We start from the raw sequence: 25,509 nt of genomic DNA, 5'->3' as shown, positions 1-25,509 counted from the left end.
AAAAAATACAAAAAAATCAACCGGGCGCAGTGGTGGGCGCCTGTAGTCCCAGCTACCCGGGAGGCTGAGGCAGGAGAATGGCGTGAACCTCAGAGGCAGAGCTTGCAGTGAGCTGAGATCGCGCCACTGCACTCCAGCCTGGGCAACAGAGTGAGACTCCGTCTCCAAAAAAAAAAAAAAAAAGACTACTTTAATAGTGGTGGTTACTATATTATAATTTAACCTTATATCAAGGAATATACATTTAGTAGAGTGATAGAGGTACAATTCAACAAATACTGAGTACTTATGTGCCTACTACTGTTCTAGATTCTGTGAAGGAATTAAAAAATATATGATGTAATGTAAGCCTGCTCTGAATGTAAAAATTCTTATGTCCGTTTCCTGGATATTGTACTAGCCAGAGGTTATTTTATCAGCTCTTGATTGACTTACTCATTCAAAAGAAATTTAGGTAAATGTGTTTGAAAGAATTCATTAAAAATATCATAATATTACATTTAATAGATTTTTTTTTAACTTAGAAACAACAGTCACTGTTTTCAGAAGAAGAAGAATATACCACTGGATCTGAGGTCACTGAAGATGAAGTTGGAGATGAAGAAGAAGTATCCAAAAAACAAAGTATTGGTTTATAAGTTAAAATCAAATCTCACTGTTTATGAAGGGGTTACATTCTGAAGCCTTTAATGCAAGGGACAGGGAATTAGTTTTATATATATAGTAGGTTGCAACATAGGAAAAAAAAATTAGAAAGGAGACACCATCAAGATTTCCTAACCTGGGCATGAACACAGAATACTCAAAGCTATAAAGAAAGGGCAGTACACTGAGAAAGAACTCTCCACGTTTTCACTTCAGGTGCAACTAAATGTGTGACTCATGTCAGATGAAATGTGATCTGAGATGTGTACCTGACATGATTTGGAGTGATACTCAAATGAACCATTAAATAACATTCATAAATGTATGATTTTTTTAGTGGAAAGCATGTTTTGTTTTTTGTTTGTGTTTTTTTCTTTCTTTTGAGACGGAGTCTCACTCTGTCACAGTGGCACAATCTTGGCTCACTGCAATCTCTACTTCCTGGGTTCAGGCAATTTTCCTGCCTCAGTCTCCTGAGTAGCTGGGACTACAGACGCATGCCACCACACCCGGCTAATTTTTTTGAATTTTTAATAGAGACAGGGTTTCACAATGTTGGTCAGGCTGGTCTTGAACTCCTGACCTCAGATGATCCACCCGCCTCGGCCTCCCAGAGTGCTGGGATTACAGGCGTGAGCCACTGTGCCTGGCCGAAAGCATGATTATTATACAACTATAAAATTAACTTGTGTCAAAATTTCTCAACTCATTAGTTCCAAGAAACAGCAAGGAAAATTGGTTCAAAGAGCCTTTGAAGACTCAAGTATTTATAGGCAATTATGAATCCATTTTGTTACAATAATTTACCTCTTTTAGGATTTCATATGAGTGGAATCATGAGTAATCTTTTGTCTCTGGCTTCTTTCACTTAGTATAAGGTTTTTGAGATTCGTTCATATTGTTTATTCCTTTTTATTGCAGTGTAGTATTCCATTATACTACTTTTGAAAAAAGAATGTTGGTCTGGGCACGGTGGCTCATACCTGTAATCCCAGCACTTTGGGAGGCTGAGGCGGGCAGATCACCTAAGGTCAGGAGTTCAAGACCAGCCTGGCCAACATGGTGAAACCCCATCGCTACTAAAAATGCAAAAATTAGACTGGGTGTGGTGACTCATGCCTGTAATCTCAGCACTTTGGAAGGCTGAGGCAGGCAGATCACCTGAGGTTAGGAGCTCAAGACCAGCCTCTCCAACATGGTGAAACCCCATCTCTACAAAAATACAAAAATTAGCTGAGCATAATGACAGGTGCCTGTAATCCCAGCTAATGGGGAGGTTAAGGTGGGAGAATTGCTTGAACCCGCAAGGTGGAGGTTGCAGTGAGCCGAGATCATGCCATTGCACTCCAGCCTGGGCGACACAGCAAGAGTCTCTCTCAAAAAAAAAAAACAAAAAAAAAAAACACAAAAATTAGCTGGATGTGGTGGCAGGTGCCTGTAATCCCAGCTACTCAGGAGGCTGAGGCAGGAGAATCACTTGAACCCAGGAAGGGGAGGTTGCAGTGAGCCGAGACCATCCCATTGCACTCCAGCCTGGGCAACCGGAGTGAAATTCCATCTGAAAAAAAAAAATTTAAAAGAAGATTGTAAGTTAGATACAAAATTGATCAGTGTCATACAACTTAGTGAACCCATAACTCTTAGGTTATCTTTTTAGAAATCGTTTGCATTTTTATTAGACACAAAAACCTGAAAGTTAACATGTAACTTTCAGATGCCATCAGCAGATGGTAGTCAGACGTGGTACATTCTCTTAGAGAATTAAATGATTCTTGAGTAGGCATGTTAAACAGCCCTCCAATATGACATTGAAAACACATGCTGCCTTCCCTTTATCTTCTCTCCAAGTTTTACATAATTTTTCTTTACATGTTGAATCCTCCAATGAAAAAGCTGGTTCTTTAGCAATTTTGTGTCAATTTTAATTAGTAAAGGAGAAAGTTCTACTAGGTTTTTTCTTCAACAGTTTGAGGTATAAGTTATATGTTGCAAAAATCACCCATTTTAAGTGTACATGTAGATGAGTTTTGGCACACAGATGTGTAACCACCACGAAAATAAAAATCTAGAACATCATTTCAAAAAGTTCCTTCATCCCCCTTTGTACTCAGTTCCCTTTCTTCAGTTCTGCCCTTAGGCAACCATGAATCTGTTTTGTCAAAATAATTTACCTTTTTAAGTTTCATATGAATGGAATCATGAGTAATTTTTTGTCTCTGGCTTCTTTCGCTTAGTATGAAGTTTTTGAGATTCATCCATGTTATTGCATGTGTCAGTAGTTTAGTCCGTTTTATTGCAGAGTAATATTCCATTATATGGATATACCATACTTTGTTTATCCATTCGCAATTTCATGGACATATGGGTTGTTCTCTCTTGTTGGCTGTTGTGAATAATGCTGCTATGAACATTTGCATACAAGTCTGTATGGACATGTGTTTTCATTTTTCTTGGGTAGGTACTTAGGAGTAAAATTACTAGATCGTATGGTAAGTGTATGTTTCGCTTTATAAGAAACTGCCAAATTGTTTTGCAAAGTGACCGTTTTGCATCTCCACGAGCAGTGGAGCATTCCCACCACTGTGCGTTCCCACCAGCAGTGTCTGAGAGTTCTAGTTGCTGCACATTCACATTAATACTTGGTATTACTGGTCTTTTTAATTTTGGCCATTCTAGTGGGTAGATAGTAATAAGCATCTTTTAATGTTTTTATTGACCATTTATATATCTTTTTAATGAAGTGTTTGTTTAAATCTTCGGCCCATTTTTATTGAATCCTTTGCCTTATTATTGAGTTGTAAGATTTCTTTATATATACTTTAGATCTAAATCTTTTTTGTCAGTCATATGTTTCTCAATATTTCCCCTAGTCTATGCCTTGCCTTTTAATTTTTTTTTTTTTTTTTTTTTTTTTTTTTTTTTTTTTGAGACAGAGTCTTGTTCTGTCATCCAGACTGGAGTGTAGAGGTACGATCTCTCACTGCAACCTCTGCCTCTTGGGTTCCAGCGATTCTTCTGCCTCAGCCACCTGAGTAGCTGGGATTAGAGGTGTGCACCACCACACTGGACTACTTTTTGTATTTTTAGTAGAGATGGGGTTTTGCCATGTTGGCCAAGCTGGTCTCGAACTCCTGACCTCAGAGGATCTGCCTGTCTCGGCCTCCCAAGTGCTAGGATTACAGGCATGAGCCACTGCACCAGACCTAATTTTCTTAATGATGTCTTTTGAAGAGCTTAACTTTTAAATTTTGTGAATTCTAATATTTTAGTTTTTCCTTTTTATGTTCCATTATTTAATAGCTAAGAAGTATTTGCCTACCCCAAAGTCACAAAGATTTTCTGCTGCTTTCTTCTAGAAGTTGTATGATTTTAGCTTTTTATTTAAGATTATGATCCCATTCAGGTTAATTTTTGTTCATTGTATGAGTTAAGGGTCAAGCTTCCTTTTTTTCCATAGGCATAGCTGGTTGTTCCAGCACCGTTTATTGAAAAGACTATTCTTTTCTAATATATTGGAATACCTTGGCATCTCTGTTAAAAATCAGTTGACTGTTTACATTTCCAAACTCTCTGTTTTCTTCCATTGATTCTTATGTCTTTCTTTACATCAGCATATCAATACCACACTATTAATTTTTGTAGATTTTAGTGAGTCTTGAAACCTGGTGGTGGGAGTCCTCCAAAATTGTTCTTTAATTTTAAATTATTTTGGCCTTTCAAGGTGCTTTGCATTTTCTACAAATTTTAGAGTCTGTGTGGATATTTCTACAAATATCTTTTTGGGATTTTTGTTGGGATTATGTTGAACCCATATCCAATTTGGGGTGAATTCCTTTTTTTTCCAATGGCAGTTTTTCCCATCCATGAACATGGAATATCTCTCCATTTATTTAGGACTTTTTTAATGTCTCTCAACAATGTTTGTAGTTTCAGTGTACAGGTGTTGAACATCTTTTGTTAAATTTATTCCTCCCTATTTTTATGCTATTATAAATGGAATTGTTTTTCTGGTTGCTTATTGATTGTAATACTAATGATGGTCAAAATACAATTGATGTTTGTATATTGACTGTGTGCTATGACCTTGCTAAATTCAGTTATTTGTTCTTCATTTATTAGATTTCATTCCAACCTGTATACCTTTTATTTACATGTCTTGCCTTTTGTGCTGGTTAGGACCTGATATTGAATAGAAGTGGTGAAAAGAGACAGACATCCTTACCTTGTCTTATGGGGAAAACATCCAGTCTTTAACCATTAAGTATGTAATGTTAGTTTTCGGCTTCCCATAAATGTCCTTTCTCAGTTGAGAAAGTTCCTTTCTGTTTCTCTTTTGCTGAGTTTTTATAGCGAATAGGTGTTGCCTTTTGTCAAATGCTTTTTCTCCATCTATTGAGAAGATCATATAGATGTTCTCCTTTATTGTATCAATTAGGTACATTAATTGATTTTTCACATGTTACACCAGTATTCTGGTGTACTAGAGTCATAATGACATTAGAAAATGAGTGACATCACCCCTCTTTTCTGGAAGAGTTTGTATAGGACTTGTGTTGTTTCTCCCTTAAAAGAATAATAAAATTCAGCAGTGAAGCCATATGGGCCTGGAGCTTTTGTTATAGGAAGGCTTTAAATTATGAATTCAATTTCATTAGTTAATAGATGCTATTCAAGTTTTCTATTGCCTCTTCAATTTGTTTTGATAATTTCTGTCTTTCAAGGAATTTTATCCAATTTGTCAGATTTATTGGCATAAAGTCACTCATAGTCTTTTTTTTTTTTGAGACAGAATCTCACTCTATCACCAGGCTGAAATGGCACAATCTCGGCTCACTGCAACTTCTACCTCCTGGGGTCAAGCGATTCTTGTGCCTTAGTCTCCCGAGTAGCTGGGATTACAGGCACACACCACCATACTTGGCTAATTTTTGTACTTTTAGTATAAATGTAAATGTGCCTAATTATAAAGCCCTAAAATATACAAAGCAAAAACTGACAAATCTGTAAGGAAAAATACACAGATTACCACTTATAGCTAGAGATTTCAATACTTTTTTCTTACAGCTACTTGGGAGGCCAAGGCATGAGAATCGCTTAAACCTGCAAAGCGGAGATTGCAGTGAGCCGAGATCATGCCACTGTGCTCCAGCATGAGTGACAGAGCAAGATTCTGTCTCAAAAAAAAAAAAAAAAAGAAAATGAAAATGAACTGCTGTAAAGCAATTTCAGCTTTGCTTCATGGTGTATTTGCTTTTTACCCAGAAGTTAATTTGTTAGTTTTCTTAAAACAATGTTTTTCTTAATGGTCTTATTGTTTAGAAGTAACAAGTAGACTGGAAAGGTATATGGGGCCTAAGCTTATAACATTGACCTCTCATTATCAGGGAAAAAGGAGAAGCCAAAGAAGTTCACTAGACAACCAAAAAAGCAGGTATCTTCACCCTGTGCTCAGAGGAAAGAAAAGGCATTGGAGAAGGTAATTCTGAATTATCTGTTGTTATTTTAAAGTTCATGTGGAAAAATAAACAAGTGACTATAGCCAGCAAAAAATAAAAAGTTAAGAGTAATGAAGACACATGGAATGCTAGCAATGTAAAAATGAAGTTTTTTATAGACTGAGATTAAAGATCTCTAAGATATATTGACAAATGAGAAAAGGAAGGTGCAGAAATGTATAGTGGTATAGTATGCTACCATTTGTGTAAAGTAGATGGGGGGAAAATATAAATGAACTTCCTTGTATATGCATAAAATGTCTCTGGAAGGCTACATAAGAACTTGATAAAATTGGTTGCCTCTTAGGAAGGGAACTGAATGTATAAGGGACAGAAGTGAGAGTCTTTTATTGTATGTGCTATTTATACCTTTTGAAGTTTAAACCAATATTACTTATTCAAAAAATTAAAAATAGGCTGTTAAATTAAAAATAAATTATATTTTATGACATTTAAAAATAATTCTTATTTCTCCATGCCTTTGAAGGAAGGGGTAAAAAAGCCAGACGGGAATAAGAGAATAGTAATAACCACAATTGGCTAAAAGAAAAACTGTGCATTTCAAAAATGTGTGATAGGTTAAGGCTGGGTTAAGATCCACAGAGTTACATTGGACACATTGTACATTCATCTTTGTGTTAAGTGTCACAGGCATATGAGTGGGTTAATTCTAAAAAAATTGTATCAGCTGGCTGGGCATGATGGCTCATGCCTGTAATCCTAGCACTTTGGGAGGTCAAGGTAGGTGGATTGCTTGAGCCCAAAAGTTTGAGACCAGCCTGGGCAAAACCCCATTTCTACAAAAAAAAAAAATACAAAAATTAGCGAAGCATGGTGGCACATACCTGTAGTCCCAACTACTCAGGAGGCTGAGGGAGAGGATCACTTGAGACCAGGAAGTCGAGGCTGCAGTGAGCTATAATCATGCCACTGCACTCCAGCCTGGGCAACAGAGTGAGACCCTGTCTCCAAAAAAAAGAAATTGCATAAGCTGGGATTCCAAGGTTAACAAATGAAGCTGGATTCAAATTATAGGTCTGTATCTCTTTGGAGAAGTTTCTTAACTTCCCTGAACCTCTTTTATTATGAAGATATTAACAGTGCCTGTCTCATGTGGTTGGTGCAAGGTTTAAATGAAATAGCACTTGTAATGCTTTTGGTACAGTGTCTTCACACTCAATAAGAGTGAACTCTTTTTATTACTAACTATAGCGCTAATCAGTAAACATGTTCTAATTGGGCCTTAATGTTGTCTACTTTTTTTTAGTCAGCTTCTAGAGATGTGTCTCCTTTCGTGTGAGTATTGCTCCTTAATCCAATCGGATATCCACTCTTAAAGAAGCATCAATGCTGATTTTTGTTCAATTTTTTCAATAGTGTGAGTATGCAGAAGAATAAGTGGGATGCCACAAGATCCTTGAGATTCAACCAGGATGCACAGAGAGAAGATGGTAAATTTTATTATTTGGGTAATGTACAAATTGGATGTAAATAGCAATGATTAGTGTGTCTTTCAGTTTATAAAGTATGCGGAATAGCTCTAGAGGTTCTAACTAAAGTAAGGCCCAAAATTTACATATTCCCTTAGGCAACAACCAGAGTTTCATTACTACACAACCCCACCAAATAATGTATTATTTTATGCATCTGTGGTTTTGAGATCACTCACATTGACTTTTGCCCGTTACGTTCACCATAAAGGTGACTGAATATGTTTTAGGCTGTTTTATGGTAATCTAAAAAGCAGCACAATTATCCACAAATGAGTCATTTGCCACTTGCTAACTTAAATTCTTCACAAATAGATGTATGTATCTGTAAAATAGTATCAAAAGATATTTTCATAAACCCTTGGTGATTACAGTCTTTTTTGAGAAATAAAAAGTTATATATCATCCTTACAAAAAGTAAAGTGTACTGTTTTTTTCCCTTCAGATCAGCGGCGAATGTCTGAAATTACAGGGCACCTAATAAAAATGAGATTGGGGGATCTGGACCGAGTCAAGTCAAAGGAAGCAAAAGAAGTAAGAATTGTGTACTAGTATATTGTACTTGTGTAAAATATGCCTTCCTACTTTTATTTTCAGCTTAGGATTATAAAGATGTTTTAGGCAGAATTTTAAAAGAGTAATTTATGTGTTTTTGTTTTTGTTTTTCCTTTGAGATGGAGTTTCAGTCTTGTTGCCCAGGCTGGAATGCAGTGGTGCAATCTTGGCTCACTGCAACCTTCGCCTCCCGGGTTCAAGCGATTCTCCTGCCTCAACCTCCCAAATAGCTGGGTTACAGGCGTGCGCTACCATGCCCAGCTGATTTTTTTGTATTTAGTAGAGATAGGGTTTCACCGTGTTGGTCAGGCTGGTCTCAAACTCCTGACCTCAGGTGATCCACCCGCTTTGGCCTCCCAAAGTGCTGGGATTACAGGCATGAGCCACCGCACCTGGCCAAATATATGTGTTTTTGTTTGTTTGTTTGTTTGAGACGGAGTCTCGCTCACTGAGACTTGCAGTGGCACCATCTGGGCTCACTGCAACCTCTACCTCCCAGGTTCAAGTGATTCTCCTGCCTCAGCCTCCCAAGTAGCTGGGACTACAGGCGTGCACCACTATGCCCAGATAATTTTTTCATTTTTAGTAGAGATGGGGTCTCACCATGTTGGCCAGGCTGGTCTTGAGCTTTTGACCTCATGATCCACCCACCTCAGCCTCCTAAAGTGCTGGGATTACAGGCATGAGCCATCATGCCTGGCCACAATTATGTATTTTTTAATATTCTGTACCAGTTAGCCTGCTTATTCACGTAAAGGTTTCCCACCATGTCTTATTATCCATGGTCCACAGGTCATCTATAACACATATAATAAAATACATCATTGCTGAAAATGTGTCATCACACCAAGAGTAGGTTAACTGTGCATTGTTGACCAAATGCTAACTCCTGAGGGCGACTATCTGAAAGTACCAATTTTCATCAACTCTGCATGTGGTGCTTAGATGTCATCTCTAAAATAAGATGTTATCTTGCTGAAAATGGTGACAAGAAACACCTATATTCTTGATAGAATTACATTTTAGTCATGACAATTATGTATTATCATCAGTATTGGTATTATGTAAGTACCATACTCTTGCCCTAATTCTTGTATTTAAAAATTTACTTCCCTATAAAACTTCTAAAAGGAAACATAGGAGAAAATCTTCGTGACCTTAGGAAAATATTTCTTGGCCTACAATACCAAAAGCATGATCCATAAATGAAAAATTGGACTTCATCAGCATTTAAAATTTCTACCTTTCAAAAGATACTATTTAAACAATGAAAAGACAAGCCATAAACTATGAGAAAATATGTGTAAAACACCTGATAAGGGGTGTGATCCAGAATCTATAAAGAACTCTCAAAACTCAATAATAAAATTTAAAAACCTAATAAAAATAAATGGGCAAAAGAGTAAACAGACACTATGAAAAAAAGGATTTCCATGCCAAATAAGCATATATCATTAGATGTGCTGAGATACAACATCATTAGTCCTTAGGAAAATGTAAATTAAAACCTAAATGAGGCCAGATACAGTGGCTCACACCTGTAATCCCAGCACTTTGGGAGGCCAAGGTAGAAGGATCACTTGAACCCAGGAGTTTGAGACCAGCCTGGGCAACATGATGAAACCCTATCTCTACAAAAAAATAATACAAAAATTAGCCGGGTGTGGTGGTGGATGCCTGTAGTCCCAGCTACTTGTGAGGCTGAAGTAGGAGGATCACTTGAGCCTGGGAGGCAGAAGTTGCAATGAGCCAAGAGCACGCCACTACACTCCTGCCTGGGCAACAGAACGAGACCCTGTCTCCAAAGGAAAAATCCCATACCAAGTGCTGATGAGGATGTGGAGCAACTGGAACTCTCATATATAGCTAGTAGAAATGCAAAAAGGAATGGTCAATTCACACGTTTTTATAATAGTTTTATTCATAATTGCTAAAAACTAGAAATACTATAAATGATGTCCTTTACCTGGCAAATGGGAAAACAAACTGTGCATATAAAAAGAACATTGGACTGGGTGCAGTGACTCAGACCTGTTATCCCAGCAGTTTGGGAGGCCAAGGTGGGCAGATCACAAGGTCAAGAGATTGAGACCATCCTGGCCAACATGGTGAAACCTCGTCTCTACTAAAAATACAAAAATTAGCTGGGTGTGGTAGCGCAGGCCTGTAATCCCAGCTACTCAGGAGGCTGAGGGAAGAGAATCACTTGAACCAGGGAGGCGGAGGTTGCAGTGAGCCAAGATCGTGCACTGCACTCTAACTTGGACAACAGAGTGAGACTGCATCTCAAAAAAAAAAAAAAGAACATTGAGCCCAGGAATTCAAGACCAGCCTGGGCAAAACAGGGAGACCCTGTTTCTACAAAAAATAAGAAATTAGTTGGGCATGGTGGTGCACACCTGTGGTCCCAGCTCCTCTGGTGGCTGAGGTAGGAGGATCACCCAGGAGGTCAGGGCTGCAGTAAACCTTGATCGCACCACTGCACTCCAGCCTGGCTGACAGAGTGAGATGCTGTCTCCAAAAAAAAAGGAACAAATTTCTGATGTACACATCAATATGGATGAATCTCCTATACGTGAAAGAAGCTGGGTTCAAATGGCTGCATGCTATATGATTCTACTTATATAATGTTCTGGAAAATACAAAACTATAAGGATAGAAAACAGACAAATGGTTGCCAGAAATTGGTAGTGGTAGGTAGATTGACTTGACAGGGGAACAAGGGAATTTTCTTTGGGGTGATAGGACTATTTTCTATGTCTTCATTGTGACAGTAGTTATAAAACTGTATGCATTTGTCAAAACCCACACCTGTACACTAAAATGGTACATTTTTCTTTATGTAAATTGAACCTCAAAAAGACTGGATTTAAAAAATCAAAATAGAATTACTTCTAAATTAAAAAGTAATCCCATTTTAATAAAGCAGAGCTTCTATTGATTCTGTGAAGATAACAGTATTGCTTCTTTATTCTGCAGTTTGCGGGAGGTATTTATTCCAGGTTGGAAGCACAAATCAAGGCCTCGGTGCCAGTCAGTGCACGCCAAAGCAGCTCGGAGAAAAACACAAGGTAAATCAGCATAAACTAAACTGGAGTGTCACTGGCTTTGAAGTGAATTTTTTTAAGATAAATCATATGAACACTAGAAACATATAATTTGAGTTTGGTTTTATGTTTTGTTTCAGTGATTATATTATCAAGGCACTAATTAGAATCAGATTTTAACTTAAAAGATAAAATCTAATGAAAGTATAGCTTTGTGGAATTTTTAAAGTTTTCTGCTTGTTGGACTAGCTTCATTCTGAACCAACTCCTGACAAAAATGTAAGCTATAGTGCCTCTGTGAAGTAGCAGAATTTTTGTACTGTTTGTAGATCACATATTAATACTTTGTATAAATCACTGTAATCTTTACCATTCCTTGCTTTATATTTTATTTCTCGTAATAAAATCTAACTGGTGGGTCTTGTGTCATTTTACATCACAAGTTTTCTGTTAGAGATGAACATTTGAACATTAATATTACAGATTCTAATTCCTTATCTATAATTCTGAAATGCAGAAAGTTCAAAAAGCTAAAAGTTGTTTTCATACATTTGTAGCAATTCAAACTTGCACTGAGCTGCTGTGATACCATTTATATTTTTTATTCATCCCACTTACATTTGATTATGGGGCACTGCTCCAGATCCATTATATACAACGTACATAACATATTATCTCTGAGAAAGAACAAATCTGAATTCCAAAAATACATCTTCCTTTAAGAGTTTTAGAAAGTGGATTACAGAGCTGCAAGAAGATTTATTAAACCTTGATGTTGCCAAGTCAGCATAATCTAAAGGAGCACCAACTTCCTATTGTTTTAGAAGCAACTCTGACCTCCTTTTCTGTTTAAAAAATCTAGGTCTAAAAGTCGTTTTGGTCAAGGGCGTCCTGCATAAAGCACCTTAAAATATAAGTAAAAAGAGAGAAGGCACACTCCTGGACATCTGAAATTGCTCACTTCTTGAAGATCTTCAGAACAATGACTTCCAACTGTTTTATGTTATTATTATTTTAATACACATAAATCATAATGCTAAAAGAAACATATAGTTAGGTTTTATGAAAATCTAATTGTAAATACGAAACTTTTAAAATCTGATTTTCTTTTAGTATGATTCTAGGCTATGTAGAGAGCAATTATTTACAAATCTGCATAGTTGAGATGCCCAGTGTTTTCCTTTATTTATTTGAAAAAGAAGAGGCCTAAACTGTCAGGTAGCTAAGTTTTTTTAAGACCTTAAAAGTTAGGGGAACACAACTGGTAGTGTTACCATGCATGTGTGCTGATTGTAGTATGTCTTTGGAGCTGTAAATCTTGAGATAGCATTGAGAACTGCAGTTTGTGTGATGAAATTCCCAATGATGCTAATTTTAAGTCTGCATGAATGTTAAGGAGTGACAGGTCTCAAGACTGCATTAGATAAAGTTTCAGGGTAAGGTATTTCAGTACTGTGTTGGGCAGAAGGGTTAATTTTTTTCAGCATTATATCATGGAAAGTACAATGTTAATCCAACTTTTTTTTTCTTTCAGTTTTTAATGCTTTTCTATTGATCATCTGAGCTGGAATTACTGATTATTACCTCTGTTCTCTGTGAAACTAGTGGCATTCTGAATTTGGTAAAATAACCATTGATAGTTTTAGGATAGTAAATCATTTCTGTTGTATGAGACACCCACTATACAGTTCTCAGGGCTCTAAAACCCAACCATATTTCTATAACCATTCAAATAACTACTTAAAACAGTTATACTTGCTAGTTCGAGATGTCTAAAATTTTCCAAATACAATAGATGGGCGAAAAATTGCATATATTCAAGAAAAATCAAAATAAAATTCTATTTTATAAATCATGTTTAAATTTTTCTAACCAGGCAGAAAGAGTGCTCAGGGAAAATTTGTTCCAAACTATAATCATATAATAAATGATGTGTTTGTAAATTATATGTAGGTCTCTGAAAAACTTTAAGATGCACTGTTTCTATTTTTTTAAGTCTTAATTTGCCTTATAATTGACATTTCTTCAAATTATTCAGAGAACAGACTTTAATGTGTGACAAAAGAGCAATTTCCATTGAAATGTTGAAGTGTTACACTCAGTTTACACGTACAGAAATCATTCTTTTTAGTGAGTCTTTTAGTTGATAAATGAAGCTAGATGTTATTTGATAATCTTGGCTTTGCCAAGGTTTTTGAACTGCTGCTTGGAAATTTTGTTCCAGTTTATATTTGTTTCGATTGTTTGATACTGTGGAAATAGACTTTTATTTTCTAAAGAAAATGTCTTGTAGTACATATTATATGTAAGTACTCTGTTAAACACCAGAGTTTTTTTGTAGCTTACTGTGTTTTCTGTTAAAAGGATTTGGGTTTGTACATGTAAACAGTGCTGTAATGGTCACTAGATAAGGAAAAAATACATATGCTCTTTCAATTTTTAACTGATGGTAAAAAGGCAAACTGCTTCTCCCCTGAGGGGACTGTACCACTGAATTGATTTTACAAACCAGAATTTATCAGAATTTGATTCTTTTCAGAATGCTTTTGGCCAGGTGCAGTGGCTCATGCCAGTAATCCCAGCACTTTGGGAGGCCGAGGCGGGCGGATCACCTGAGGTCAGGACTTTGAGACCAGCCTGGCCAACATGGCGAAACCCCATCTCTACTAAAAATACAAAAAGATTAGCAGGGCGTGGTGGCACACACCTATAGTCCCAGCTACTCAGGAGGCTGAGGCACAAGAATTGTTTGAACCCGGGCGGCAGAGGTTGCAGTGAGCCGAGATCATGCCGCTGCTCTCCTAGCCTGGGTGACAGAGTGAGACTCCATTTCAATTAAAAAAAAAAATGAATGTGTTTTTTATTTTGTTAATGTTTGTCTGTTATACATAGCACAGGTACCACAAACATTTTACTTAAACTCTTAATAGCATTTCTTTTGCCAGATACTTCAATATTTCACCTTACATTAATCCTGGATTCACATTTCTTTAATCGAAATAAATGTTAATGACAAAAGTTGTTTGGAAAGTCTATTTATCTGAATTATTCCATCTTCTCAGAAAAAAAGTCCAGAGTGGCTCTAGATTCCACAAGTTTTCATGGAAAGTTATCTCTGCTACAAGGTGAAATTTTTAAGTTTTAAGATTATTTTAGGCCAGGCACAGTGACTCACTTCTGCAATCCCAGCACTTTTGGAGGCCAAGGCAGGAGGATTGCTTGAGCCCAGGAGTTCAAGATCGGCCTGGGTAACATAGTGAGACCTCGTCTCTACAAAAATAAAAATTGAAAAAATTAACCTGGCATGGTGGCATGCACCTGTGGTCCCAGGTATTAGGGAGGCTGAGGTGGAAGAAATGCTTGAACCTGGGAGTTCAAGGCTTCAGTGAGCCATGATTGTGCCACTGCACTCCAACCTGTGCAGCAGAGCAAGACCCTGTCTTAAAAAAAAAAAAAAAAAAAAAAGATTATTTTAAATGAGGTTATGCTGGTAAAGATTTACCAAACATTTAAGGGATAAAATACTTCAGAAAAGATGATCTGATAACAATGCTGATTGTACACAATTGCATTTATTTGTTACTTTCCTTCTTCACAATACTCAGCCAGCTACAGTGAGATGTGCTTATTGCTTTGGAAGCTGAGGCTGAAACTCTGTCAAGCTCGTCTACTAAAGGCACGTTATAATATAAAAACAAACCAAAAAAATGGATTTTGTCTTTAATTCCTGGAATTAATTCTGCAGCCAACTTTCAGCTATTCACTGAGCAACTATGTCACACCTCCCAGGACTGGGATACCTATCCAGTTTAATTCTAATAGGCTAACTCTCTGTCTCTTATTTAAAGCTGATCTATTGGGGAAGATGGTACAAGAATAATATTATTCCACCCTTTTAAGATTTTGGGGCAATTAAATGAGTTAATAGATCTAAAACAACTAGCACAGTACTTTCTGGCCTATAGTAAGCCCTCCATAAAGGTTTGCTATTATTGTTGCATTGTTATGTTAATATGTGGAAGGTACCCTAAATTCTTTGAGAGTTTCATATCCCCTTTCCTGTAACTTCAGTTGCTAAGACTGTGTATGTGTGTGCGTGTATGTATTTAGTGCAAGAAGGGAGGCACCTAATACTTTCATGGTTTCTATGGCATCATTTGAGATTTAAAAGAAAATCGTATTAAATGTCTTATCTTATTTAGGCAAAGTAAGTGGCATTCGTAGAAAGAGCTAGGTAAAGAATACTGTTTCCTGATACGTGGTAGGGAAGTATGTGGTAGGGAGCTATGCTGTTTTCAAAGAGGCTTCAACTGAAGGACAATAAGTGAAGGCCATAGCGAAGTCTAATAGCAGCTCTCTTTCTAAGATGTATCTTTCCTTGAGAAAATATAGCCAGTTTGGTTCTTACTATTTGTTTATGAACACAGCCAATTCTTAGCAAACTGAAGGTGATGGTCCTAGTAGTTGCTATTTGTTGAATGCTTTGGATATGCTGAGATCATGCTCCTGATATATTCTTTATCTTCTTTAACCTCACAACCTCCCCCCCAAAAAAATTGAGCATTATCCCATTTTACAGGTGGAAAAGAATGTTCAGCGAGGCAAAGTAAACTACATACTGGGGTTGGAACCTGGGCTTATCAATACATTCCAACACCTTCTTGAAATAGTTTTCCCTTGGGTTGCCTGAAAATTTTCTCTTAGAGGCCTCCTGCCTCACTGGCAGCTTCTTCAGACTGAAAGCAGGTAACTGCAGCACGCTTTCTGTAGTTCTAGACTAGTTTATTCAACTGTCTGCTTAACATTTGTACTTGGAGTACCAGTAGGTATCTCCAACTTAATTAACATAATCAAAACAGAACTTGTGATATCCCTTCCCATTCCTGCCCCTAAACTCCCTGCTTATTCAAACCCATTCTTTTCCAGTTCAGTAAATGGCATTATTGCCTACCGAAGTGCACAAGGCAAATATCTAGAAAGTATTCCTTACTCTTCTCTTTTCTTCACACCTGGCATTCAATTTATCAGCTAGTCCCATACCTACTGCACATCCATTTGCTTCTCTCTATCTCCACTATCACCACCCCCAGTTATTAACATCTTTTGCATGAAGTGCTACAAATGCCTCGTAAGTAATTCCTCAGCTTCCATTTCAACCTCTGTATAACTTGTTGTGCACAAAACAACTTTCGTGATTTTTCAGTGTGACTCAGATCACATCACTCCCCTGCTTAACACTAATACCATCCCATCAAACCTAGAATAAAATCCAACCTTCGGGCTGGACGCAGCTGCTCACGCCTATAATCCCAGCACTTTGGGAGGCCAAGATGGGCAGATCACTTGAGGTCAGGAGTTTGAGACCAGCCTGACCAACATGGCAAAACCCCATCTCTACTAAAAAATAGAAAAATTAGCTGGAAATGGTGGTGGGTGCTTGCAATCCCAACTACTCAGGAGGCTGCAGCAGGAGAATTACTTGAACCCGGGAGGTGGAGGTTGCCGTGACCTGAGATCGTGCCACTGTCTCAAAAAAAAAAAAAAAAAAAAAAAAACCATCCCAACCTACACTAGTCCTACATGGCCTAGCCCCTGGCTGCCTCTCAGACTTCATTTTCCCTCTTAATTACTACGTTGGAATGTAGTAAGTCATTCCCACCTTTCCATTCCTTGACATTAGCCATTCCCGCTGTCTAGAAGGCTGTTATAATTCAGGTTTTAGTTTAGATGTTACTTCCTCACAGGAGGTATTTCCTGTGTGCTTAGTATAAAATATCCATCCAAGTCACTCTCATCACCTCATAGTTTATTTCTGTGCATACCTGACATTATTACTCTGATACTTTCCTTCCTTTATTTGTTGGTTTTGCAATCTGTATCCCATGATAAAATGTGAACACCAGAACAGAGACCTGGTCTTCTTGACTACTGCTATGTCCCCAGTGCCTAGAACAGTGATTGGAGCAGCTGGCACCAAAAACCTTTCCTCTGGAGTTCATGTTTTTGGGTGGTATCTCCAGGATCTGGACTGTCCTCAGCCTGGCATCATCGTAATCTGTATCTGTTGGAGTTGCAGCAGATAGAGGCCTTGTCACAAATACCTTGTCATGGGTTCTCGAGATCAGTCTGTCACCTATAGAAAGTTATACTAGATTAGTTTGATGTAGACATGAGTCCAGGTGAATTCTGCTGAAATCTGGGCAGCTTCAAGTTCTGAGCAGGATAGAAAGTTAAGTAAGCTGACCTGATGGCTACCCTTTTATCTCAACAGTATATTAAACATGAACACTTGGATAATAAGTAACCACTGCAGCATTTTATGGTGAAGATGCTATGGAATTATGAGCATCTCATAAGCTCACCAAAGTGATTAGGTAATTGTTTTCCATCCTTATATTTTCCCACCTTTTCCCACTTTTTTCTTTGTCTAAAAATAAAATTATAAACGGAAAAAAAGAATGAAGAAAAATGAACAGAGCCTCAGAGAAATATGAGACATCATTAAGCTTGCTAACATACATCTAATGGAAGTTCCAAAAGGAGAGGAGCGAGAGAAAAGAAGAGAAAAAAAATATTTAAATAAATAGGGGCTGAAAACTTTCCAAATCTGATGGAAAACTTTACACATACAAGAAGCTCAACAAACTCTAAGAGGTTAAATGCAGAGATATCCACAAACACACATTATAGTAAAAAATGGTCAAGGACAAAGAAAAGCTTGAAGAAGCAAGAGAAAAATCCTTACTTATGGTTGGGCACAGTGGCTCACACCTGTAATCCCAGCACTTTGGGAGGCCGAGCCGGGCAGATCACGAGGTCAGGAGATTGAAACCATCCTAGCTAACATGGTGAAACCCCATCTCTACTAAAACTACAAAAAATTAGCTGGACATGGTGGCATGCGCCTGTAGTCCCAGCTACTCGGGAGGTTTAGGCAGGAGAATTGCTTGAACCCAGGAGGTGGAGGTTGCAGTGAGCCAAGATCACACCACTGCACCCCAGCCTGGGTGACACAGCGAGATTCTGTCTCAAAGGAAAAAAAAGAAAAATCCTTCCTTACAAGAGAACCCCAATAAGATCAACAGCTGACTTCTTATCAGAGGCAGTGGAGAACAGAATGCAGTGGATAACAGCCCAGGCACAGTGGCTCAGGCCAAGGAGGGAGGATTGCCTGAAGCTAAGAGTTCAAGACCAGCCTGGCCAACACAGGGAGACCTCTACAAGTAATTGTTTGGGGTTTTTTTGTTTGTTTGTTTGTTTGTTTGTTTTTTGAGATGGAGTTTTGCTCTTTTCACCCAGGCTGGAGTACAGTGGTGTAATTTCAGCTCACTGCAACCTCCACCTCCCAGGTTCAAGTGATTCTCCTGCCTCAGCCTTCCAAGTAACTGGGATTACAGGCCACCACACCCAACTAATATTTTGTATTTTTAGTAGAGATGGAGTTTCGCCATGTTGGTCAGGCTGGTCTCGAACTCCTGACCTCAGGTGATCCATCCGCCTTGGCCTCCCAAAGTGCTGGGATTACAGGCGTGAGCCACCACACCCGGCCTTACAAATGAATTTTTTAAATAGCCAGACATAGTGGCACACACCTGTAATTCCAGCTACTTGGGAGGCTTAGGTGGGAGGATCACTTGAGCCCAGGAGTTGGAGGCTGCAGTGAGCTATGATCACACCACTGTACTCCAGCATGGGAGACAGAGGGAGATCCTGTCCTAAAATGAAGGAGAAGGAGAAGGCAGCGGGATAACATTCAAAGTGCTCAAAGAAAATCTGTCAACTAAAAATCCTACATTCAGCAAAAATTGTCTTTCAAATATGAAGACAAAATGAAGAGATTCCTAGATAAACAAAAATTGAGATAATTCATTGCTATCAGACCCACTGTACAAAAAATACTAAAAGAAAGTTATTTAGGTGGCCAGGCACAGTGACTCATACGTATAATCCCAGCACTTTGGGAAGCCGAGGCAGGTGGATCACCTGAGGTCAGGAGTTTGAGACCAGCCTGGCCAACATGGTGAAACTGCATCTCTACTAAAAATACAAAAATTAGCTGGGTGTGGTGGCAGGCACCTGTAATCCCAGCTACTCGGGAGGCTGAGGCAAGAGAATCACTTGAACCTGGGAGGCAGAGGTTGCAGTGAACCGAGATCGTGGCATTGCACTCCAGCCTGGGCAACAACAGTGAAACTCCACCTCAAAAAAAAAAAAAAAAAAAAAAGTTATTGAGGCTGAAACAAGTGACTCTAGATACTAATACACAAAAGCATTAGTAAAGATGGCATGCATATTTATTTTCTTAACTAATTTTAAAAAGCAATTGAATATGTATATAATTTTATTGTTGGGACTATACCAAAGAAATGTGATGTATTTGCCAATAACAGCACAAAAGAGGTGGATGGGAGCAAAGCTATATTGGACTAAGGAAATGACTCCCAGTGGTAATACAGGAACAAATGAAGAGAACCAGAAATGAGAAATAAATTTGATACAATAAAAGCTATAAATATATATTTATAGGCCAATGCAACAAAAGCTGTAAGTATATTTTTTTCTCCATTTTCTTCCCTCAGCTTTTTAAAAAGGTATAAAAGTAAAGTAATAATTATAGCAATATATTACGGGGTTTGTAACATATATAGAGATGTATAACAATACCACAAGAGGAAACAGGGAATGGAGCTATATACGAATAATGTTTCTATATCTCTTTGGAATTGTAAATGTGAAGCAGATTCTGATGTTAACATGTATGTATGGTAAGCCCTGGAGCAACAACTGAGGAAACAATTCAAAAAATATATAGTAAAAAATCATTTAAAAATTAATGTTACATCAGAAAATATTTACTTAATGCAAAAGAAAGGAAAAGAGGAATAAAGAAACAGAAAACATAGGAGGCATGGAGAAAGCAAAAAGTAAACCAGCAAAAGTAAATCCAGCTATATAAATAATAGCATTAAATGTGAATATGTTATCCATCAAAAGGCAGAGAACATCAGACTAGATAAGAAAACAAAATCCCAACTAAACGCAGTATATGGGAGACAGACTTTAAATTCAAGGACACAGATGGATTAAAAGTAAAAGGATAAAAAATTATATAACATGCAAACAGCAACTATAAGCAGGAGTGGTTATACAAAATAGGCTTCAAAAAATTATTAGAAATAAAGAGGGACATTTTATAATAAAAGGGTCACTCCATCAGGAAGATACAACAATTATAACCATATGTGAACCAAAAGCACCAAAATTCATAAAGTATAAACTGCCAGAACTGAAAGGGGAAATAACACAATTCAACAAGAATGGGCTTTCAATAATGGATAGACCAATAAGGCAGAAGATTGACAAGGAAACAGATGACTTGAACAACACTATAAACCAACGAAACCAACAGACATCTATAGACACTCCACTCAACAAGAGCAGAATATACATGTTTCTCCAGTGCATATGGAACATTCTCCTGGATAGACCATGTGCTAAGCCATAATACAAGACCCAATACATTTTAAAGGAAAGAAATAATACAAAGTATGTTCTCTAAACACAAAGGAATTAAAAATAATATACGATAACCACAATAGAAATTAGAGGCTGGTGTGGTGGCACACATCAGTAATTGCAGCACTGAGAGGCCAAGTCTGGAGAATCACTTGAGCCCAGCAGTTTGGGACCAGCGTGGGCAACATGATGTGACCCCCATCTCTACAACAATTTATTTTTAATTAGCCGGGTACAGTGGCACATGCCTGTAGTCCCAGCTACTCGGGAGGTTTAGGTGGGAGAATTGCTTGACTTAGGAGATCAAGGCTGCAGTGAGCCATGTTCAAACCACTGCACTCTAACGTGGGCAACAGAGCAAGACCCTGTCTCAAAAAAAGAAAGAGAAAGAACAAGGAAATCTGAGAAATCCACAGATATGTGGAAGTTAACATACTACTGAGTAACTAATGGGTGAAGGAAGAAATCACAAGGGAAATTAGGAAATATTTTGAGATAAATGAAAAGAAAGACAACATACCAAAACATATGGGATGTAGCTAAAGCAGTGCCTAGAGAGAAATTTGTAACTGTAAATGCTTAAATAAACAGGAAGAAATAATGTAGGATAAACAGGTTTAAAGATCTAATATACAGGCTTGAGCTGTAGGCATGCAGGGCCGGAGACGCTGCAGACCCACGACCTGGAGCAGCTCGGAGGTGGTGAATAATAGCTCTTCACGTCTGCAATAAAAAATGGCCTGCAGGCCGGGCGCGGTGGCTCACGCCTGTAATCCCAGCACTTTGGGAGGCCAAGGCGGGCGGATCACAAGGTCAGGAGATCGAGACCACAGTGAAACCCCGTCTCTACTAAAAATACAAAAAATTAGCCGGGCGCGGTTGTGGGTGCCTGTAGTCCCAGCTACTCGGGAGGCTGAGGCAGGAGAATGGCGTGAACCCGGGAGGCGGAGCTTGCAGTGAGCCGAGATCGCGCCACTGCACTCCAGCCTGGGCGACAGAGCGAGACTCCGTCTCAAAAAAAAAAAAAAAAAAAAAAAAAAAAAAAAAATGGCCTGCAATAAAACTACATTTCAAAAAATAGGAAAAAAACAATAGGAAGAGTAAAAAAGTTGAAGAGGCAGAGCCGGAAGAATTTGTGGTGGAAAAAGTACTAGATCGATGTGTAGTGAATGGGAAAGTGGAGTATTTCCTGAAGTGGAAGGGATTTACAGATGCTGACAATACTTGGGAACCTGAAGAAAATTTAGATTGTCCAGAGTTGATTGAAGCATTTGTTAACTCTCAGAAAGCTGGCAAAGAAAAAGATGGTACAAAAAGAAAATCTTTATCTGATAGTGAATCTGATGACAGCAAATCAAAGAAGAAAAGAGATGCTGCTGACAAACCAAGAGGATTTGCCAGAGGTCTTGATCCTGAAAGAATAATTGGTGCCACAGACAGCAGTGGAGAATTGATGTTTCTTATGAAATGGAAAGATTCAGATGAGGCAGTCTTGGTGCTGGCGAAAGAGGCAAATATGAAGTGTCTTCAAATTGTAATTGCTTTTTATGAAGAGAGACTAACTTGGCCTTCTTGTCCAGAAGATGAAGCTCAATAATTGTTCACATTGTTTTTTTATATATATTTATATATATATATATAATTTGGGTCTTGGATTTTGATTTACTAGTGTGATGAAATAACTGCATCCTAATGAAAATCAAGTTTGATATGTTTGTTCTGAAAGTTGCATTGGAAGAGTTGTTGGGGGGTTTTTTGCATCCATAGCACTGGTTACTTTGAACAAATAAATAAAAGCTTTCTGTAGTTGCTTCTTTTATCAGAAAAGAACATTTGATACCATGGTATATTATTTCCTCTTCATTAAAGAACAGCTTTTCTAAATTTTGGGGGAAATGTCCATAGTCATTACTCAATCAAAACTTGTGTTCTTATAAGCCTAAGGACCATTTTAGGTTTTTAACATGTCTTTTTTTATGTGTGTGTGTATCCATAAAATGCATATGTAAATTTTTCTTTGTTTTTAAGCATTCACCCAAACAAAAAATCACAGGTAAACCCATGTTTCTGAGATGCCATTATTCCAAGCAAAATAAGAAATAATCACTTCAAGTTAAATTGAAAATTTTCCTGAAGCCATACATTTCAAGGGAAATAAGTAATTCTAAATAGGACAATTTAAATTGGATAATTTTAAAGTATCTATAATTGCAGTGGTTTATTTGCAAATTTCCTAAAAGGAAAGATTTTATCACTGCCATCGCAGCAGGTTTTCTCATCCAGATGAAGACACTAGACAAATGCTAGTGTGTTTTAACTAGCTGAACAAAACTAAGTTAAATGAAAATTTAAAAATTTCCCTAGTGAGCCATTCCTTAACAAAATGTTGAAATCCCTGTTGCTACATTGACTAAAAGGTAATGATGAATGGAATATGTAAGACTTGGCTTATATAAACCTAATCAGATGGTTAGAAATGTTGGCAGTTGAGGACCTGCTGCCGTAAATGTGTGAACAACCTTTTGTAAGCTGACCTATTGACCTGCATGTTTTTTCTTTACCCCAACTGATTCCTTACATGTAGGCTCAATCTTCAGTTATTTGCTTTACTAGTTCAACAAAAGCCAGGAAGAACAACTTTGTAGTAATCAGAGTGTTATCCAACTGTATATTGTTTACTTGATTGTAAATACTGGTGAACCAGTGGTTAATAAATAGTTTTATATTCCTTTATGCAAAAAAAAAAAGATCTAATATACAACATGAAGACTATAGTTAGTAATAGAGTATTTTATTAGGGATTTTTGCTAAATGAGTAGCTTATAGCTGTTCCTGCCCACAGAGAGGAAAATGTATAACTATGTAAGGATGATGGATATATATGTTCATTTGTTCCACTATAGTAACCATTTTACTGTATATGTGTATGTTATATCATGTATACCTTAAATATACACAATAAAAAATAAGAAAGTTTTTTGGTTTGTTTTTTGTTTGTTTGTTTTTGAGACAGAGTCTCATTCTGTTGCCTAGGCTGGAGTGCAGTGGCGTGATCTCAGCTCACTGCAACCTCCACCTCCCGGGCACAAGCAATTCTCATGCCTCAGCCTCCCAAGTAGCTGGGATTATAGGCATGTGCCACCATGCTTGGCTAATTTTTGTATTTTTAGTATAGTTGAGGCTTCACCATGTTACCCAGGCTGGTCTTGAACTCCTGGCCTCAAGTGATCTGCCTGCCTTTGCCTCCATAAGTGCTAAGATTATAGGCATGAGCCACCACGCCCAGCCATGAAGAAAGATTTCAAATCAAGCACTTAACCTTCCACCTTAAGACACTGGAAAAAGAATAGCAATTAAAAGCACACTAAAAGAAAATAATAAAGATGGAAGCAAATGAACTAGAGAAGAGAAATGCGATAGAGAAAAACAAAACCAAAAGCTAGGTTTTGAAAAGATTTTTTAAATTGGCAAACCTTTTAGTTAAACTAAGGGAGACTCAAATTACTAAAATCAGAAATGAAAGAAGAGATATAAAGAAGATAAACAAGGCCGGGCATGGTGGCTCACGCCTGTAATCCCAGCCCTTTGGGAGGCCGAGGTGGGTGGATCACGAGGTCAGGAGATCGAGACCATCCTGGCTAACGTGGTGAAATCCCGTCTCTACTAAAAAATACAAAAAATTAGCTGGGCGTGGTGGCGGGCGCCTGTAGTTCCAGCTTCTTGGGAGGCTGAGTGGGAGAATGGTGTGAACCCGGGAACCAGAGCTTGCAGTGAGCCGAGATTGCACCACAGCACTCCAGCCTGGGCGACAGAGCAAGACTCTGTCTCAAAAAAAAAAAAAAAAGAAGATAAACAAAAAGGCTTATAAAGGAGTACTATGAACAATTGTGTGCCTTTAGATTAAATGAGCAAATTATTAGAAAGACACAAATTACTGAAACTGACTCAAAAGGAGAGAAAATATGAATAGCTCTATAACAACTAAAGACATTGAATTGTCCAACACTGCCTACAAAGAAAAGCCCAGACATCACTAGACAAAGATATCACAAGAAAAAGAAAACTACAGACCAATATCTCCTATGAATATAGATGCAAAAATCTTCAACATACACTAGTGCAATCCAGCAACATACAAAAATAATTATACTCCAAGGGAAATTTATTCCAAGAATGGAAAGTTGACTTAATATTTGAAAATCAATTAATGTAATACACTGTATCAATATAATTTTTTTTTAAGTTTCACAATTGGCTGGGTGCGATGGCTCATACCTGTAATCCCAGCACTTCGGGAGGCCGAGGCGGGCAGATCACAAGGTTTGGGAGTTCTAGACCAGCCTGGACAACATGGTGAAACCCCGTCTCTACTAAAAATACAAAAATTAGGCATGGTGGCATATGCCTGTAATCCCTGCTATTCGGGGGGCTGAGGCAGGAGAATTGGCTTGAACTTGGGAAGTGGAGGTTGCAGTGAGCCAACATCACACCACTACACTCCAGTCTGGGTGACAGAGCAAGACTCTGTCTCAAAAAAAAAAAAAAAAAAAGGTTTCACAATCATCTCAATAGATGCATAAAAAGCAATCGACAAGCCCAATATTTTTTCATGATAAAAAAAACAGCAACATAGAAGGGAACTTCCTTAACTTGATAAAGGACATCTACAAAACACCCGCAGTTAATGTTACACGTAATGGTGAAGAAATGGATACTTTCCCACTAAGATCAGGAACAAGACAATCCCATTCCCAACATTTC

The 25,509-nt window shown here is 37.8% G+C and overlaps 1 protein-coding gene and 1 pseudogene across 5 annotated transcripts in view; both read left to right on the top strand.

Annotated features, from left to right (window-relative positions):
- The window catches only part of SANBR (SANT and BTB domain regulator of CSR), a 57,920-nt gene extending 43,670 nt beyond the window's left edge, over positions 1-14,250 (top strand). For 3 of the 5 annotated variants that reach the window (XM_077959514.1, XM_002799259.4, XM_077959513.1), the window contains 7 exons: positions 525-624; positions 6,030-6,121; positions 7,408-7,436; positions 7,518-7,591; positions 8,076-8,164; positions 11,165-11,256; positions 12,095-14,250. In XM_077959514.1, the coding sequence (XP_077815640.1) occupies positions 525-624; positions 6,030-6,121; positions 7,408-7,436; positions 7,518-7,591; positions 8,076-8,164; positions 11,165-11,256; positions 12,095-12,131 (513 nt within the window). In that variant the 3' untranslated portion in view covers positions 12,132-14,250. Of the gene's footprint in view, positions 1-524; positions 625-4,821; positions 4,907-6,029; positions 6,554-7,407; positions 7,437-7,517; positions 7,592-8,075; positions 8,165-11,164; positions 11,257-12,094 lie in introns of those variants that run through there. The other 2 variants (XR_013402769.1, XR_003722158.2) reach the window with 2 other exon arrangements.
- Positions 14,251-21,557: 7,307 nt separating this feature from the next.
- On the top strand, positions 21,558-23,688 carry LOC106992969 (chromobox protein homolog 3 pseudogene; annotated as a pseudogene).
- Positions 23,689-25,509: the final 1,821 nt, after the last annotated feature.

This window comes from Macaca mulatta, chromosome 13 (assembly GCF_049350105.2).
Source record: "Macaca mulatta isolate MMU2019108-1 chromosome 13, T2T-MMU8v2.0, whole genome shotgun sequence".
NCBI classification, from domain to species: Eukaryota; Metazoa; Chordata; class Mammalia; order Primates; family Cercopithecidae; genus Macaca; species Macaca mulatta.
This window is presented reverse-complemented; position numbering and strand designations above follow the sequence as displayed.